Here is a 16731-nt window from a genome sequence, read left to right on the forward strand (position 1 = left end):
TGCTTTTCTTGCATTAAATAAACAAACTGTTGACCATTTCTTTGCAAAGTCTGGGACTTGAGACCAGTGGCTTGACATTTTTCATTACCATGGGCTTGGTCAGCATGATTCCTTTTGGAAGTTCTGGTGAAAATCTGCTGCTCTTTAGTACTTAATCTTGCCTGAGCTTCTGTCTATCTGGGACTTACTTGTCTTCCAGGTATGCTCAGTGTGGGCTGTCTCTTTGTTTCTTCTGATTATCCCTCCTTTTCTGGTTCTCAAGAAAGTGATAAGGTGATTAGATTGGAAAGAACTTGGAGCAGAAGAGATGAGAAGGAAACTGAAACCTGGAGATTTTGGGAGTGGTTGGCCCAAGGGAGATTTGAAAGGTGGTGTCTGCAGTTTTCTCTCAGACATCAAATATGCCTCCTGGAAACATATTTCTTCATGGTTAAGACCATTTCTGTAATGGGGAGCTTTGGATTTTGGTCACAGTTTGACTGTGAGAATTTTCTTTTAGAAGTTCAGAAAAAAGTAGTGTGTTCCCCCAAATGTCAGATCCTTAAGCAGTCAGCAGGTACTATGTAGCAATATGAAGTTACTTTTTCACCCAAGTCAAAACTTCAAACAGTCAGTGATTTAGCATCCCTAAATTAAGCAATAAGAATTGTATGTGTGTCCATGATGACAGAATTGTTTACTTCTCTGCCCAGAATCAGTCCCAGGTTTCACCTACTTACTCAGAAGGTAATCTTAGCACAATCTCTGGACACTTCACTTTATTTTTGGTTTTTATAAATTCCAGCATGCTTTTTTCACCTGCTCTACCAGATGTGGCTAGCAGTTGGAATAATTAATGCCTGGTCACTTGTTATCCACTGTCTCTGAGGTAACTTTTTCTGTTGACAAGTCTGAACTTCATGCATTTGATCCAAGTTCGCTGCATCACTGACACACCCCTCATGCTGCCCTGTCTTGAGTGGGGAGGATGAGTGGATTTTCATAACACAAAAGGGGAAGACAACATCAGCTGTATTTCTAGCAAGGATGAGCTAGGAGGTGTTCTGGAAAGCAGGCTGGATTTGAGGAAGAAATACTGTAGAAAGATTCTGTATTCAAGGGAAAGAAATGGAATGTTGGAAAAGGATCTGGGTTTTGGGAGGACTCCGGCTTTCACCCAGGGGAATGAGGGTGGAGTGGGCCTAAGAGGGAAGGAAAGTCACAGCTGTGGGTAAAGAGCCTGGAGGCTAAGGGAAAAAGGCTGATCTGAGAAGAGGCATATGGGATGACTGGGCATGAGCCTAGGAATGATGGGAAGATAATATGAGAAGGTTAGATGGGTGATGATGTGCTGCACAAGGAAGCAGGATCTGAAGAATCATCTGAATAAATGAATAGGAAGAAGGACTAGCTCTTGTATAAACAGTGTTAATTCTGGCTTTCCCTGACTTTTAAATTCTTAGCCTGGCAATATTTCTTCTCTGATATTGGCTGTATGTGTGTTGGTATGTGACACTACAGGCTTGTGTGTATATAGGCATGCTTACTGTGCTCCTCTTTCCTCCCTTTTTATGGAATACACTTGCATGGGAAATGGATTTTTCCTCTCAATTTGCCACATTAATTCCTGCTACTTCTTCTATGTACACCTGAAGCAACATTCCAGTATATATTGTTGCTGTCTGAATTTCTGAAACATCAGGGTAATGTCCCATGAAGATTATTGCTCCAGTTGGAATAAACAGCTGGGCAAAACCTCAGTAACAGAAGCAATTTGTTTTCCATGTAAAGAGGCAGAAGTTGGGTAAAGATGTAGGACCAAATAATGAGCTGAAAGATGTATATTCAAAACTTCATTAAAAATTTAGCATATATTTTTTACATGTGTGTATTTTAAAGGCAGCTCCATAACAAGAAGCATAGTTTTAAAGAAGTCCCAAGGGCTTTTACTTCAACATATACAGCTGATTTCCTTCAAAACTTACTAGGAACAGTATGTCTGAAAAAATAATTTGGCTTTAAGCTTCAGAGAGACTTGAAACATTAGAAAAAATTTGCTAAACTGTTCTGTACACTGTTTTTACATAAGTAAGGAGTACAAACTGGTACCTTATGTACAACGGCTTTCCTATTTATTTATTGAGAAAATCACTTAGATTTACTAATCATTTCACCACTTCTGTGCACTATATTTTTAACCTTATGGACTAAACCCCTGTTTACTTGTATTGGTTGTTTTACACTACTGTTTCATGTTACCAATTAATTTTAAAATACAAGAAAATTTGCATGAAGTGAAATGCACCTTTTTCTCTGCACAAGCTGCTAGGGAGCAGCAGATTCTGGAGAAGGAGAGAAGAGCAAAACTTCAGTATGAAAAGCAAATAGAGGAGCGATGGAGAAGACTGGAGGAACAGAGGCAGAGAGAGGAACAGAAGAGAGCAGCTGTTGAAGAAAAGCGGAGACAAAAGCTTAAAGAGGAGGAGGTGAGGTCTACTGGGAGATGTATGGCAGCATTAAACATGGCTGAATATTGACATGCATTAAGTGGTTGGGGGTGGGGGCAGGACTGGAGACATGAACAATTATTGCAGGAACTGCAAACCACATCACCACAGCTGTGGGTAGTCTACCACGTACATCAAAAGCACTTTCCAAAAAATTTTTTTAAATTTTTTGTCTGATCTTCTGGAATAGTCATCTGCTATTGCTAACATATCTGTGACTCTGATTGTCAAATATAAAGCACCACCTTTCTGGAAGGAAGTCTTTAAAGATAAGTGTTTCCAAAAAGGGGAAAGATTTTTCTTACTGTTCTGTTTACTGTCCATAAAACAGAAATAATGTTTGTGAAAATGTGTTCTTCCATTTTTCCTCAGTGACAGAAACTCAGAAATTTGTACTTAAAGCAGTGAAGAATCTAGGCTGTTTTCAAATTCTAACATTAAATAGAATCACATATTTTTAAGTATCTTCATGCCCTTTCTCTCTTTTATGCTCCCTGCTGAGATCATTTAAGGTTCCTTTTTTGCTCTAGTGAGTCCAATTTCTTCTACAGCTCTCTGTGAATGCAGGGTGTGTGTGTATATCTCTGCATGACATTATGTAGAGAACACTACACTGCTAACTGCAACTGGTAAAGAATTTATGACTTTTGGAAAAGGGGGCAATGTTTTAAAAAAAAAAAAAAAGAAGCAAAAAAAATTTCCCCAATTCCTAGATTAAAAAAGCTTTAGAAATCCACAGTTCTTAACCTTCTTTTGTCTGTTCCCTGTCCTTTCATCAAAGTAACTTTGCAAAACAGGTAAAATACTTCTTTATGATTTCAGAATAACATGTATCTGTTCACTGAATTTTTTGTTTGATTTTCCATTTCACTTGAAGAGAAGATTGTATCCTGTCATTCATCATTCAGCTTTAACATACTCATTGTGGCTTCTATGTCATGGCTGAGAATTAATTTTAAGATATTTCATCATGTGGTTTGTTTCAAATTCTTTTAAGAAAAATGTGAAAAAGCGGGAAAAAAGAGTAGGATGTCTTTCTCTTGTGGTAACAACGTTGAAGTCATGTGCTCCTTCCCCAGAATTTCCTACTGTAATAACCTTCTGCAGCTAAGCAAAATAGATTCTGTTTGTGAGGCTTGTAAGGTGAGCAGACAAGTACAAAAATGTCCAAAACCCTGTCCTCAAAATTTTCAGCAGAGCAGGACAGAAAGGCAGAGAGGTGTAGGAAGAGCGACAATCTGCCAGCTTTCCCTGCATTCATGGTTTGCTTTTGCTGAAAAAATGAGAGCAGAGTTGTTGGATGTGAGAGGCTGTGACAGGTCAGACCCAAAGCATCTGTTTAGTGGGGGCTGACCCCATCTCCTATAGCAGCCTCCTGCACTTCCCCAGAGATGGGCCTAAGAGGCTGAGCACACTGGGATGTTTTTCCCGAGCATCAGCAAGCCTGTTCCAGCTCGCCAAGACACGGCACATGTGAGAGCAGACTTCTGTAATGGTGAGGGAGAGGCTGATTCCAAGTGTTTGGCCATAATGTGAGTACCACTCCTAGTTCTGCTCACCAGGCCAGTCTTTTATGCTTAAAGTGTCCAAAGCCTTTTTTGGAAGCTAAAGCAAGCCTGGGTCTGGATTTTTTCCCTTTCTTTTCTCCCTTCTTCTTCCCCAGGCTGAGGAGCCTGAGAGAAGGCTATGTGGGCTGGAGGACAGGAGAGGATGCTTTCTTGTTGGGGGATGAATTAAATCTGTGGGAGGAAAAAGTCCAGCAGCCTCTGAAGAAGAGGGTGCACAGGGGAACAATCTATAGAACAGGGGAGGGTGAGAGAAGAGGGGAAGTGGAAATAGGAGACATCACCTTCTAGCTTCCCTTCGCAGTTCCTTGTCCCTCATTTCTTAAATTCTGTTTGAATTCTGCTAAAGGATCTGCCAGTCTAGCCCCACCTTCCCCAGCACTTGCTCTTGTGATGATTTTTAATCTCTAACTCTGTGTGCATAATAACAGTGGAAGTCTGACTAAAGATGGTGATGAACTTGCAGCTCCCTGGGCATTGCCAGTTACTCACTGCTTCTGAGTAATTTTGGCCATTTAAGACTATCTTTACTGGAAGAGCTTTGAACATGTATTTCCCCCACCTGGGGTATGGGGGTTTGTGTGCCCTGGCTAGTGAGCCAGTGTGTACTGCAACATCATGTCAGTGTTTCTGCTTTTAACACCAGTTTACACTGGCTGGGGATTGGAATACATATTTTACTTGGTCGTCAGGTGTCTGAAATGACAAGTAGCTATTTTCTTCCTAGCTCTCTGCCTTACTGGTTGTCCTTTTTATTTTCTCAGTTATTTTTCCCTGTTTATTAACAGAGCAGAAAGTTGTGCACATTTGTGATAGGAATAGGTTATATAAATCTCTACAAAATATTGTTGCATCTGAAAGAGTCTGAGAGGAATAGATCTTAACAAACTGGTGGGGACTTGTTGGCTCCTATATCGCAGAATCCTCTGCTTGACTGTTTTGCTTGCCAAGGACTTCTTAAAGAGGTGGCTAAAATTAAATTTATTTTGCTTGCTTTCCACCCCCCTACAATGCCAGATAAAAGATGGTGGTTTTAAAGTCTCTCTTGGTAGGAATTGAGGTATTCTGTCAGAGCTCTTTGGGGTAGCTGCAGCTTGTTGCAGTGTACAGTGGAAGTGTCAGATTCTTCAGAAGGAACTGAATAAATAATGTTTAGAAATTACATTGTCTACATTGACTGCATCTTTCTTAACTACAGAGGTCTTGAGTACCACTGCCCTTCCCTTTGTATTACTTTTAAAGCTGCCCACTACTTTTAGTAAAAGCAGTCCTTGAGCCTTGAGGAAAGCAATGTGTTGTTCTACAGAAGTGATTTAGAAGTTTCTTTTAATAGGGAATTGAACAAAAGTAAAGCTAAACCTTTTTCAGTTAAAAGAACTTTTTCCCCTTTTCCTGTCTTGAACTTCCATGTGTCTTGGAAATACCTTGTAAATAGATGTCTACCTGAATACAGGTTATTGGGAAGAGATTGTTTTGGTGTGTGTGCAGTATTTGTTAATTTGTAAAAAGTATGTGCTTAGACACAAGAGAGTGAAAAGCTCTCAAGTTGTTTTAACTTTAATTATTTACTGTACTCCACTCCAAAGATGAAGCCAACTGATAATGTCAGGAAACAGTGAGCTAATTACATACAGTGCTGTATATAAAGTGAGGAGGAAGAGATGGTTTAGGGCTGTTTCAGATCTTTGTCTTACATATATAAGAGCATTGGTTTAGAATTTGCACAAATTATTTAAGTCATAATACTTGAAACATTATTTTTTCCGTGTTGTCACATCTATGTTATATTTTACACAGAGAAAAGGGAAAAACTTAGTTGTGAGAAATCAAGTAATTTGACTGAGTTTTGAGGGACAGATTTTTGTTTGTTTTTAATTCAAAAAATGGTACAAGTGCTTATTCTATTGCTCAGGCTGAGGAAAGCTTGCATGAGTAACTGGATTTTGGAAAGTAATTTATATTTTAGATGCTAGCAGTAGATGGCTCTCTCATGATTTTATTCATTCTTAGTTTAACCTCCATGCAGTGCTTGTGCATTATAGGGTTTTTTGTGTGAAAACTCACTGTATCTTGAGAGCAGATATTGTTTCCTCTATCTGTAGCTGTTAGAGTTCCCAAATGAGATCACATGCGTAGTCTGATATGTTTTCAAGAAGGTGCTTTGTCTGTAACGTAGACTGGAAGGGTTTTCCGTGTTTGCTGATGAAGGAAAGCTTTGTCTTGTGGTTTAGTTTTTGTCATGGAACAAATTATTAATGTATGAGCTGTTTATGCTGTGCTTGCTTATGTCTTATTATTTTCTTTGTCTTTTTACTTATGTGCCAGCTTAAAATGTTTTTAAATAACTATTCTTTCTTTGTGAAAAGCAGCCTTCATATTGTTCTTTTTCTAACCTATATCTGCAGAGGTTTTGTGAGTTTTAATAATTATATTCTGTAGGGCTCTAATGAAAGGCTCTTTGCAAATAAAAGTGAATGATCCTCTCCAAATAATGTAATGGAAGACATCAACCGCAGATTGTGGGTTGAAAATGTATGAAAAGTAATTTAATTTCTTTAATCTATTTCAGCATGCATTTTATACTTGAAACAATATGATAGAAGGTGGTGTAATTGTATTTTGTGATTTGCAAAGTATACAATATTGCTTATTTCAAGCATCGTTAAAACCCCCAAACAAGACAGCAAACAGAAATAATTGAAACACGACTGCTTTAATCTTATCTTTTTTGATTTGTGAATAACAATATCCATTAGAAATGGAAAGAAAAAAAAAAGAAGAAAGGTTCTGTGTAAGAGTATGCTTTAATGAGAAAGAAATGGGAGTGTAAAAAGAAAGATTGGGACAAGCTGCATAGCAGAAGAAAGTGGTGAAGAGAAGCACACTGCAGAGAAAAACTGGTGATGAAATATGTGAGGTTTTGAAAGACTAAGAAAAGGGATTCAAAGAGAATTAAGCTAGAGAGGTGGGAAATTAGAAGTAAAAAAGCATGAACTTGTAATGCAAAGCCTGCATATGCAGGATTTAGATGTGAAACTGTATCAAATAGTAAGAGGAAAAAAAAGATTGTACCAAACTAAAGCAGACTGATTTAATATTCCGGAGAATGGCAGATTGTTTCCTTTTCACAGGCAGGGTGTGTACAAGAAGCAAATGGGGTATTCAGGGCTGTGGGGGGTTTCTGTGCTCTTGCAGAAGAGGCTTGAGCCTTGTGATGCTTCCCTCATTTACTCTGTAGGGAGAAGGAAAGAGGCAGAGCTCTTATTTTCATGCCTGCCTGGACACTGATGGCACTGAGTAGACAGAGGAGGGGGATGAAGTGGGGGAGGGAGGGCAGGGAAGCAGCTGCCTGCTCTCAGTGGTCTTTGAATGGTGTTACCTGATAGATAGTGAGCTCACAACACGACTGAAAGATCGTCTTCCTGGAGACAGCAGCAGAAATTCTAACAGCAGGGTGGGTCACCTGGCCAAAAGGTAACAGGGACAGGAGAGCTAGGAATGATAGAGAATGTAAGAATTTCCTTTTTTCATTCTTTGTATAGAGGATGATAGAATATTTTATAGCACAAATGATTTGTAATAAAATTAGAAGAGAGCTTAAAGATTTAAAAGTAGTGGCTTGCTGTTGGTACTAATGGATAGCTGGTAGCAGAGTTGGATGAGGTGAAAAAAAATGAGCTGGGAAATAAATTACTGCAAGTCGTAGTAGTAAAAGAGATTCTTCAAAGATGTGGAAGAGGCAAAAGTATATTTTAGGTAACCATAAGATAATGAGGGGACATCTGGCAATGTAGAAAGTCAATGATGAGGGTCAGAAGCCCAGGAAGGTAAGACAAAGTTTACAGGTATGTGTATAAAAGTATGGAGATTACTGGAGGTGCCTGATAGGGTCTGATGTGCTGAAGGAGCTCCATCAGACAGCTGTCTCACCAACACTGCAGAGCCTGAAGACACACTTGAACAAAGACTGAAATTTTTTGGTAAAATACCTCAGGGAAGCCAGACCAAAGACATTAATCAGTGAGAGAAAGTAATCTGGCCAAGAGATGTATGAAGGGATTTCCACACAACTTATCTGAACTGCCAAATGATGTTGGAGATAGAGCAGAGCATTGATAAAAATCAAAATGGGTATGATATAATCACAGAAGCCTGCAGGATCCAGTTTGATGTGGATGAGAGTAGCAGTTTTAAACTAGACCAAAAGGACATAGCAAAGGTAATAAGGAATAGCACCAAAAATACTAATAGGATCAAAAGACTAAAACTCGCTGGGGCAGGAGCTGGAGGCAGCAAGAGGAGACAGCAGGGGTTGGGATGCTGAAATGTGAGGGTGAGGAGGTTGCCAGATGCGAATGAGATACTGGGAGGAGGAAAGGAAGAAGCTATTAGATGATGGAATTGTGGGTGGGGAAGAACCACATTTTATCTGCTTGAAAGGAGGAAAAGAAAAGGTTTAGGGATCATTGCCACAGCAATAAATCACTGAGAAACTAGCAGAGGGAGGAGGTGGGAATTAAACTCAGTGGAGGTCTTTGAGAGTCAAGAGGTGATGGAGAAGGAATAAAGTGACCATACTTAGCCGTGAGTTAAAGGTAGAACGAGATTTAGGGAAAGAAAAAATTAGTTTTAGTTTTCTCCCTATGAAAATCCTAAGTCGTGGAGAAGAACATGGGGGTGGTGGGGGGGAAAAAGTAAATCTTGGAGCAGTATGATATAGGCATACACTAAAATAAATACACAGAAAAGAAAAAGCATCAGAAGTTCTTAAATGCCTAGACTTAAGGAACATGATAGAAGAAAGGAGGGAGTTTTTGTAAAAATAAATAAATAAGTAGGGCATCCTGCAAAGTAACCTACTTTGGGTTTGAAGTGATCATTTATCTGAGTGACTAGGTGGAGCCACTGGCATTGCAGCAATTTAACTATGCTCAGAAAGGGATGGGAAAGAATCCTGATGTCTGCATAGACAAGAAGGAGTTAATGCTTGTCGAGCATTATTCTTATACAAATTAAGTCCAGAGCACAGCAGCAGCCTCACCAGCAGGAGCAGATGCTAGGCAGTGATGCAACCTGTGTTATTTACTTAGGCCTCTGTAGTGACCTCAGTGGCTTGCAGACAAAGGATACGCATATCTGGAGGTAGGTAGCATGCTGATACCTTCTTTATTCACTTCTGTTTCTTTTTTTGTGACCAAGCTCCTGTAATCATCATGTGTGGAGCAACAGGGGGACTGTGTATTTTTAGCATGGTTTCAGAAGGCGGGGAAGGAAGCCCACAAAGAACTGACTGAGATTTGTGTCTGGGTTTGTACCAAAATTACCAGGAACGTTTAGAAGCCATGATGCGCCGGTCCCTCGAACGCAGCCAGCAGCTGGAACAGAAGCAGAAGCGATGGTCGTGGGGAGGAGCACTGGCTGCAGGCTCAGGAGGCAGAGATGGTAAGTGAAACAGGCTGCCTGCATTGCAGATCTGGAAGTGCAAAATGCATGAGATTGTGGAGATAGTAAGTATGATGGGTTTATAGTTAGGGTGGTACCATAGGGATTACTGCCTTGGGGCGTGAATAAGTGCTTTGTAATTGCTTGCCGGCTTCCTCTCCCTAATACCTTCTGTGGAGACAGGTTCCTCCTAACTTTAGGAATGCAGATCATTTTAATAGAGGTACCAGAATCTGTTTGGAGGATGCTAAAATTAAAATTGATGCACTGTCTCCCTTATTAGCTTCTTCCACATTGTCTTCCCACGCACACAGTTAGAAAATTTAATATTCACCAAAGGACTGAGTGCTGTCTAAGGCTTGCAAAAGATGATCTGTTTTTGTTTGGTACTTCTAAAAACCTGATGGGAATTTCTAGATGACTATGCAGCATGTGCAGTTTAAAATAGTTTGGGTTATTTTCCCCACGTACATTCTGTTACTGCTATTTTTGCTTTGGCTTCAGAGGAAATTCTTTTTATTACATAATGAGTCATGTGCTGCTTTTATATTTCAGAAAGATGCATATTTTCTCTTTTAAATCATACAGTTTATTTGAATTTGTCAGGTTTTAATAAACTGATGTTATAGGGAGAAACATCCATGTTTGGGTGTTGATGAAATATAACAATTACTGTCTTTTAAACAATGTGTAAGTATACTTAACTTTAAAAAGACAGACTCTGTTTCATATCATAGTTTTCATGATACATCATTAGTAAAGCCAAGAAATTAAATATATGTAATAATGAAAGAAGTCTCTTATACTTTGAGAAAGAAACCAGTTTTCTTTGTAATGCAGTTTGTGCTTAATTCCAGCTCCCCCAACTTATTCAGTAATTTTTCACCTCTTTTTGCTCTGATTTCTCTGCTGTGTAGGTGAATCAGAAAATACCCCACCCCCTGTTCTAGGTTTAGCTGCCAACACCCTTCCTCCAGACCCTGTGACCTCTACTGCTCCTGCTGATTCCTTCAATGGTATTTCAGAGAATCACAGTACCATCGTGTCTCGTTTATAACTGTTCTAATCACTGTAATCCATCCACTGATCTTGTTCTTCCTAACCACTGTTTTCTTATCATTTCAGTCTGGTACTCTACCAGTATTACCCTTAGTGATGTAGACCAGTGTCTTTTAATTTCCTTTTAATTTTGCCATGGTGGAGCAGTGCATGCCTCACATTCCAGCACAGTAGAGGCATTTCATGGTTTTCTCAGTAACTGTAGACTTTTACTGCTCAGGTTCTCATCTTTGTTAATTGTGGGTGGTGTGTGTGTGTGTGTATATAATTACACATATATTTTTGAGTTCTAATGGACGTGCACAGGTGCTGTTGAGAAAAATTTCAGTTGCATAGTAAGAAAATATGTTATGAAGACCATGTTTCATCAAAACAGCCCTCCTTTTCCATCTCAAGGGCCTTCTTCTGCAATATTTTAAGGAGAAATAAATCTGATATAAACAGTCATGTTATGTTTTCAGCCTCCTGAAATGAATTTTGGCCAAGCTGGTATTTGTAAAAAACTCAAGTGGTTGACTTTGTTTAAGCAATCATGTTTTATATGTTCAGTTATCATTCTTTTCTGTGGGGTTTTATTTGTGGTTTGTTGGGGGTTTTTAAAATTATTATTCCCACAAAAGGACTCTGAAGTCGATGAGTCCTCCAATATTACAAATGGATTGCATATAGGATTTCTAATCTTGATTGCAAATGTGTTTGGCATTTTGAAAAGAAAACACAGCCTGTCCTTTTGAGAAGTAGGTTCCTTCTCTCCCTCTAAGGACGAGTTAAGCTTGGCTATTACTTCTGCAGAATTCACAGTAAATGTTGTTCTGCTTATGATCTCACAGAACTATTATTTCTGTGTATACAGATTCAATTTTTTTAGTGATTGTTGTTGATGTGCAGAGGTATTTGCCTGTGCAACTGATGTTTTGCAGCATACCAGTATTATATGCGCTTTTTGAGAAAAGCAAATGTAGTGAATTGCATTGTTTTCTGTAGTAATGGAGACAAATCTTGGAAGCACCACTTAGGCAATGATTTGATGGACAGACATAACAGGGAATGCAGTAACTTCGAAGATGCAGAGTTAGGACCACATACATGTCTCTAGCTGAAAATATTTTTTGTTTAGAAAGAAATTCAAATGTAGGGGACAAAGCATCTGTGTTTTTAGCTTCTGGGTATCAGTGATCATCATATACTAGTACTCTGTAGTAATACCTGGGTAACATTTCTCTTTCATTCAGTTGAATAAATGCCAAGGTATGAAATGGGTATTGTGCTCAAACAGACTTTCTCAAATGGTATTTCAGAAGAAAAATGTACCAAAAAAATGAGATGTCTATTCTTTTTTTAATTTTTCTCAGGCACAAAAAGATAAAGACAAATGGCTGATGCCAGCCATTAAAACAGTGAGGTCTCATACAGATGCACAAATGTTGGTTATTTCATTTTCTTATTATAGTAATATCTGATGTGAACCCCAGCTCTTCCAGACTGAAGATAGAGGGGAGGGGGAATGAAGATGAGTTCAGAGTTGTCATGTGTACAGTTTGTTTTCTTTGGGTAACTTTACTCTTCTGCTGGTATTGAGTGTCTTGTATCAGAATAGCTTCACTCGTTCAGGCCTGATATATAATTATTTATCATATAAAAAAAAGGCTGTTGTGAAACTGGAATGTTAAATTTATAAGCAGAAAAGTTGCATGCCAAAACATGTGTCATAGGGTGCTGGTCCTCAGCGGTCAGAAAGAGCTCATCTCATGCTAAATCAATGCTATGATCAGTGCAAGGGCCACGAGTACAAATGCAAGGTTAATTTTTGGAGTTTATCAACACTGTGGTGTGAATACAAATGTCTTCAATGCATTTCTCTGCAGCATGTGACAAACTTTCAGCTTCTACAATGAATCTGCCAAAGCAAATGGAGTCGCCAATCAGTAAGCGCCTCTCATCCTCCACAGCGGCCATAACGCATTCCCCTGACAGAGGCAAGTGAACATGCTGGTCTCCTGCCAGCATAAACTCTCCTTCTGCTTAAAGCCTTCTGATCCATGTAGCTTTGTGCTTTGCTCATGTCTGTTATTCAAAGGATCTCAAACATCTGAGAGAGTCTATATTAATGACATGGTTCTGCAGCCTGTCCTAAGGCTGTGCTGCTGTGCTGGAGTCCAGCAACAACTGCAGTGAGTTTTTTACCGATTCTTTTCCAAATTTTGACACTCCAGCAAACAGGGTTGTAAGGGCAGGCTGCAACTGCAGCAGTTTCCTATAACTGTACTGTTTGTGACTGTTGGGCAAAATAAGGAAACCAAACAAACCAAAGGAGTGACCTGGCAGTAGATATGGGATGTTCCATAGGCAGGGGTATGTCTGATGAGCCACCTGGGAGACTTCAATCTGGTGACCAGAGTTGTAGAGCCTGTTAATTTCTTATGAAACTCTGATCCTCGAGAGACTCTGCAAAAGATGATCATCTTTTAGGATTAGTGATTGCTAAATACTACAAAGAGGACTGAAGGGTTTATCACTGTGAATTCTTTGGATATTTTAGGTTTATTTTGTGTTTGCTTTTTTTCCTCCTACCCCATTTTTTTTTAAAGTCTAATGGGAAAAAATATATTTACTGAAATAAAATACTATGAAGGCTTGTTTCTAGAATGAAAAAGAGAAGGTAAATTTATTTTAATTTTTAAATTGCTTAAGCTCATCAGTAGCTTTGAGGTTATTATGACAGATGACTATATATACATGTAATAGGAGCATCTATAAATACATCTTATATAGTTGACACTTATATTTATGGAGTAGGAAGTAATGCAGGCACATTGAATAAATAAGACTTACGTAACATGGTGAGATGGCAGATTTCAAATGCAGTCCCAGCATGGGTGGCACATTAGTGAGCAGCTGCCCTGTTCTAGCAAGTGTTTTACCTTTCCTACTGGGGAAGAAGACAAACCTCTTTTGTGCTGAGTCATGAAAGCAACCATTTTGCAAAATGGAATTAGCCTCTGAGTTAAATCAAAATATGACATGATCTTAACCTTACTGTGTGTAATGTATAAGGGGGAAACTTAAAACAGTGGAGAAATTAGAAGGTTTTTTTCAGAAGGAATGAGAATTATCTTCAAGTATTTTAAATCTCAAGAAGCTCAAGATTTTTTTGTTATTTAATTTGATCATTTCATCATTTTGTTTCAGTTATTTTAATGTAACATTGTTTTATTTCTTTGCATTTTAAATTTGATTTTATTTGCTCCCATCCTTCAGCTCACCGCATGCATCTTAGTCCAATGGAAAACTTTATTGTTTCTCGACTGCTGACTCCCACACAGTCATCTTTAGCCAGAAGCAGAAGTACATTAATGCTTTCTGAGCAGTACAATACTCCAGGTAAAAATGTGACTTCCTCACTTTGAAACCACTGAGGTATGTTTTTAGCTGCATTTATGTAGCTGCTGGAAGAAATGGAATACTATGAAACAAATGATAGGATAAAAACAGAAACAAATTTACAAGATACAAAACCAATGATGAACTAAGTTGTTTCAGATAGCAGTGTATTTAAAATCTTTGAAAAGCACATTATCTTGTCTGTGCTGTTCTGAATATCTGTTTTAGAAAAAAAAGAACATTAAAACTGCAGACTATAAAAAAAAAGAATACGTTTGTTTAAGAAACAGGTTTTTAGACAATGATGTGACAGCTCTCAGAGGCTTTGATTGATTTATTAATGTCAGCCCTGTCATACCCAAATAGTATGTAGAACAAAAATCCCAGTGCACCATTGAGCCTTAATTATTTTTACCAGGGTTCCAGTTTCCATCTGTTAAATATCTTTTTGCCTTTAACTGTGTGACTGTGTGTATGTGACATCTATATATATATATATAGGTGTACATACATATAAGAAACAACAGAATATTGATAGGAAGGTGTGAGTTCCAGAAATTATTTATCTTTAAGGGATGATAGTTACTGTTTCTATGTGTAAAGGGTAGACTAATAAAAAAATTATTTTGCAAACATTTACAAAATAATATTTCTAGTCCTGCTAATACTTAAGCAAGTTCCTTTATGTAGTTTCTGCTTATAAAGCCATACCCAGTCATAGCGCTGGCTGAAACAAGACGAAAGTCTAACAGTCCTTTTTACTTTTAATAGAACAAACAAACAAAAGCACCCCAAAGTGCATGCCCAAATGCCTGTCTGCAAAAGGAAACACTTTACCAGCATTAAACTATTTAGATGACAAAAGGCATTATCTTTATCATGGGTATTTTCACACATCTTGGTTAAAATAGGCTTAAGTTCTGCATCTGTGCTTTTCATGCAAAGCTATTTAAAAATTAATTGCTAAGTAAATCTACTTTCCCTTGTGTGTTACTTCTCTGTTCAGTGCAGAGGGACATTGATATTGAATGCCTCTAAAATTGCTTCTCTTGTTTCTATATTAAAAACAGCCTCTACTTGAAGCAGAATGTTTTCATATTGTACTTGAGAAAATTCCCAGTTTACTCAGTGCTCAGGGACCAACTACTGCCAAGAGTTAGCAAAACCCAGTTCCAAATTAGATCAGTACATTCTGCTTAAGATTTTGAGCTGAGTTGCTGAGGCCACCTATGGATGATTTTTTCTGACTTATATTTGATATCAGAGAAATCAATAAGGATGACTTTTGTCCTTCCTCACTCATTTTGTTTATAAACTCTCAGGTTTATCTCTCTTCATCACAGGATCTTTAAACACACTGGCATGTCTGACAAGGGTACAATTTGTTCTGCAAACTGCTTTTTCATTGAGCTGAAATAGGGTAGATGATTTTGGGAACAGCTTTTTGAACAAGCATCCTCTTGTCATTCCCCCACAAGGCAATCAGGTGCAGGTTGCAAACAACAATCTCAGAGGCCATTGACATTTTGTCAGTAATTGCCAGCAAAATAGTTGAGGGAAAACTCCCATTTGTCTTGTAATTCTCACCATAGAAGTAACTTCCTGAACAAGGAAGAGGGGTCTTCCTTTCCAAGAGCTCATACTGTGCCTCTTGTCATTATGCTGGGGTCAAAATTGCTCTGCTACTGCATTTTCTGTAAGCTTAGGAATGAGGGCCCTCAATATCAGACTCTACAAGCAACACATCATTAATGTCACTCAAAGTCAAGGTATTCAGGCAAACAGTTATTACTGGATGCATAATTAATTTTTTTAACAGTTGAAGTAAAAATATTTCTCTTGGGCAGCTTTTAGGTTTTTGAACATTTTTGTTAATATACAGTGACCTTATGCCAATTGGCTGGAAAGTGGGTCAAAGAATACAAAGATCCAGTTAAACTTCAAAGCATTCAAAAAGGCTTCATAAAAATTTTATTAATAAAAAATTTGGGAATGTGACTTTCTTTACATTAGTGCATAATTACTGCTTTTTCGAAGTCAATATCCCTCCTGACTTTAGTTGACTAAAATTAGGAACATTATCACTTGATTGCAATTAGTGTCTGTCTTATTGATAAAACATATACTCTGTTAATTGTTTTATATGTATGTGAAAGTTTCATTTTACAAGGCAATATGAATAAAATCAGGAGTAAAATATCTCGTTTTCCAAATTCCTGTTCATATTGCAAACAAAAAAAAAAGTTGCCCTGTAAGCTGTAATTCATGTGTCACTCTCAAATTGATGTCTTCCTTAAATAACAATAACTGAAATACCTACAGCAGCATTTAGTTTAAGTTTGGTTTTTTTTTTTTGTTAGTTCTTTTGATTAAATATTATTTGGGAAAGTAATTAATGTATTTAGGAGCCTTTGCATGTTTAGGCTTTAAAAAAAGACAGAAGTCCCTATGCTTCTGTCACCTTTCATGTTTTGCAGTGTGCGTTCAAAAGTCACCCAACTAGCATTATCTGCTTTTTCTTTTTATTGTATGCAAAGGAACTGGACTTCTTTGAAGAATAAAGAGTCACAGTACTAGTCAGGTGATTCAAAAGGTGTATGAGTGAGAAAGCAATATTTTAAAGATAATTTTTTCCTATAAAATCTTTCAGTTGAGAAATTTTTAATAAACATGGGATCATGTTGAATGCATTATATGTGATACTTTAAAACACTAAAAAACACTTTAAAACTACCTTTGAACATTATAACATAAAAGTATGCTGTTTTCTCCCCTCCTTTACTTCCTCTATCTGTGCT

The 16731-nt window shown here is 37.9% G+C and overlaps 1 protein-coding gene across 10 annotated transcripts in view; it reads left to right on the forward strand.

Moving 5' to 3' along the window:
• The window catches only part of MAP7D2 (MAP7 domain containing 2), an 84143-nt gene that overhangs the window by 48586 nt on the left and 18826 nt on the right, over window positions 1–16731 (forward strand). For 4 of the 10 annotated variants that reach the window (XM_086879931.1, XM_086879926.1, XM_086879933.1 and 1 more), the window contains 4 exons: window positions 2302–2465; window positions 9379–9493; window positions 12418–12528; window positions 13811–13933. In XM_086879931.1, coding sequence (XP_086736057.1) covers window positions 9394–9493; window positions 12418–12528; window positions 13811–13933 — 334 coding nt within the window. In that variant the 5' untranslated portion in view covers window positions 2302–2465; window positions 9379–9393. Of the gene's footprint in view, window positions 1–2301; window positions 2466–8969; window positions 9194–9378; window positions 9494–10410; window positions 10510–12417; window positions 12529–13810; window positions 13934–16731 lie in introns of those variants that run through there. The other 6 variants (XM_086879925.1, XM_086879930.1, XM_023918474.2 and 3 more) reach the window with 5 other exon arrangements.

Source organism: Cyanistes caeruleus, chromosome 3, assembly GCF_971803275.1.
Source record: "Cyanistes caeruleus chromosome 3, bCyaCae1.hap1.1, whole genome shotgun sequence".
Classification (NCBI taxonomy): domain Eukaryota; kingdom Metazoa; phylum Chordata; class Aves; order Passeriformes; family Paridae; genus Cyanistes; species Cyanistes caeruleus.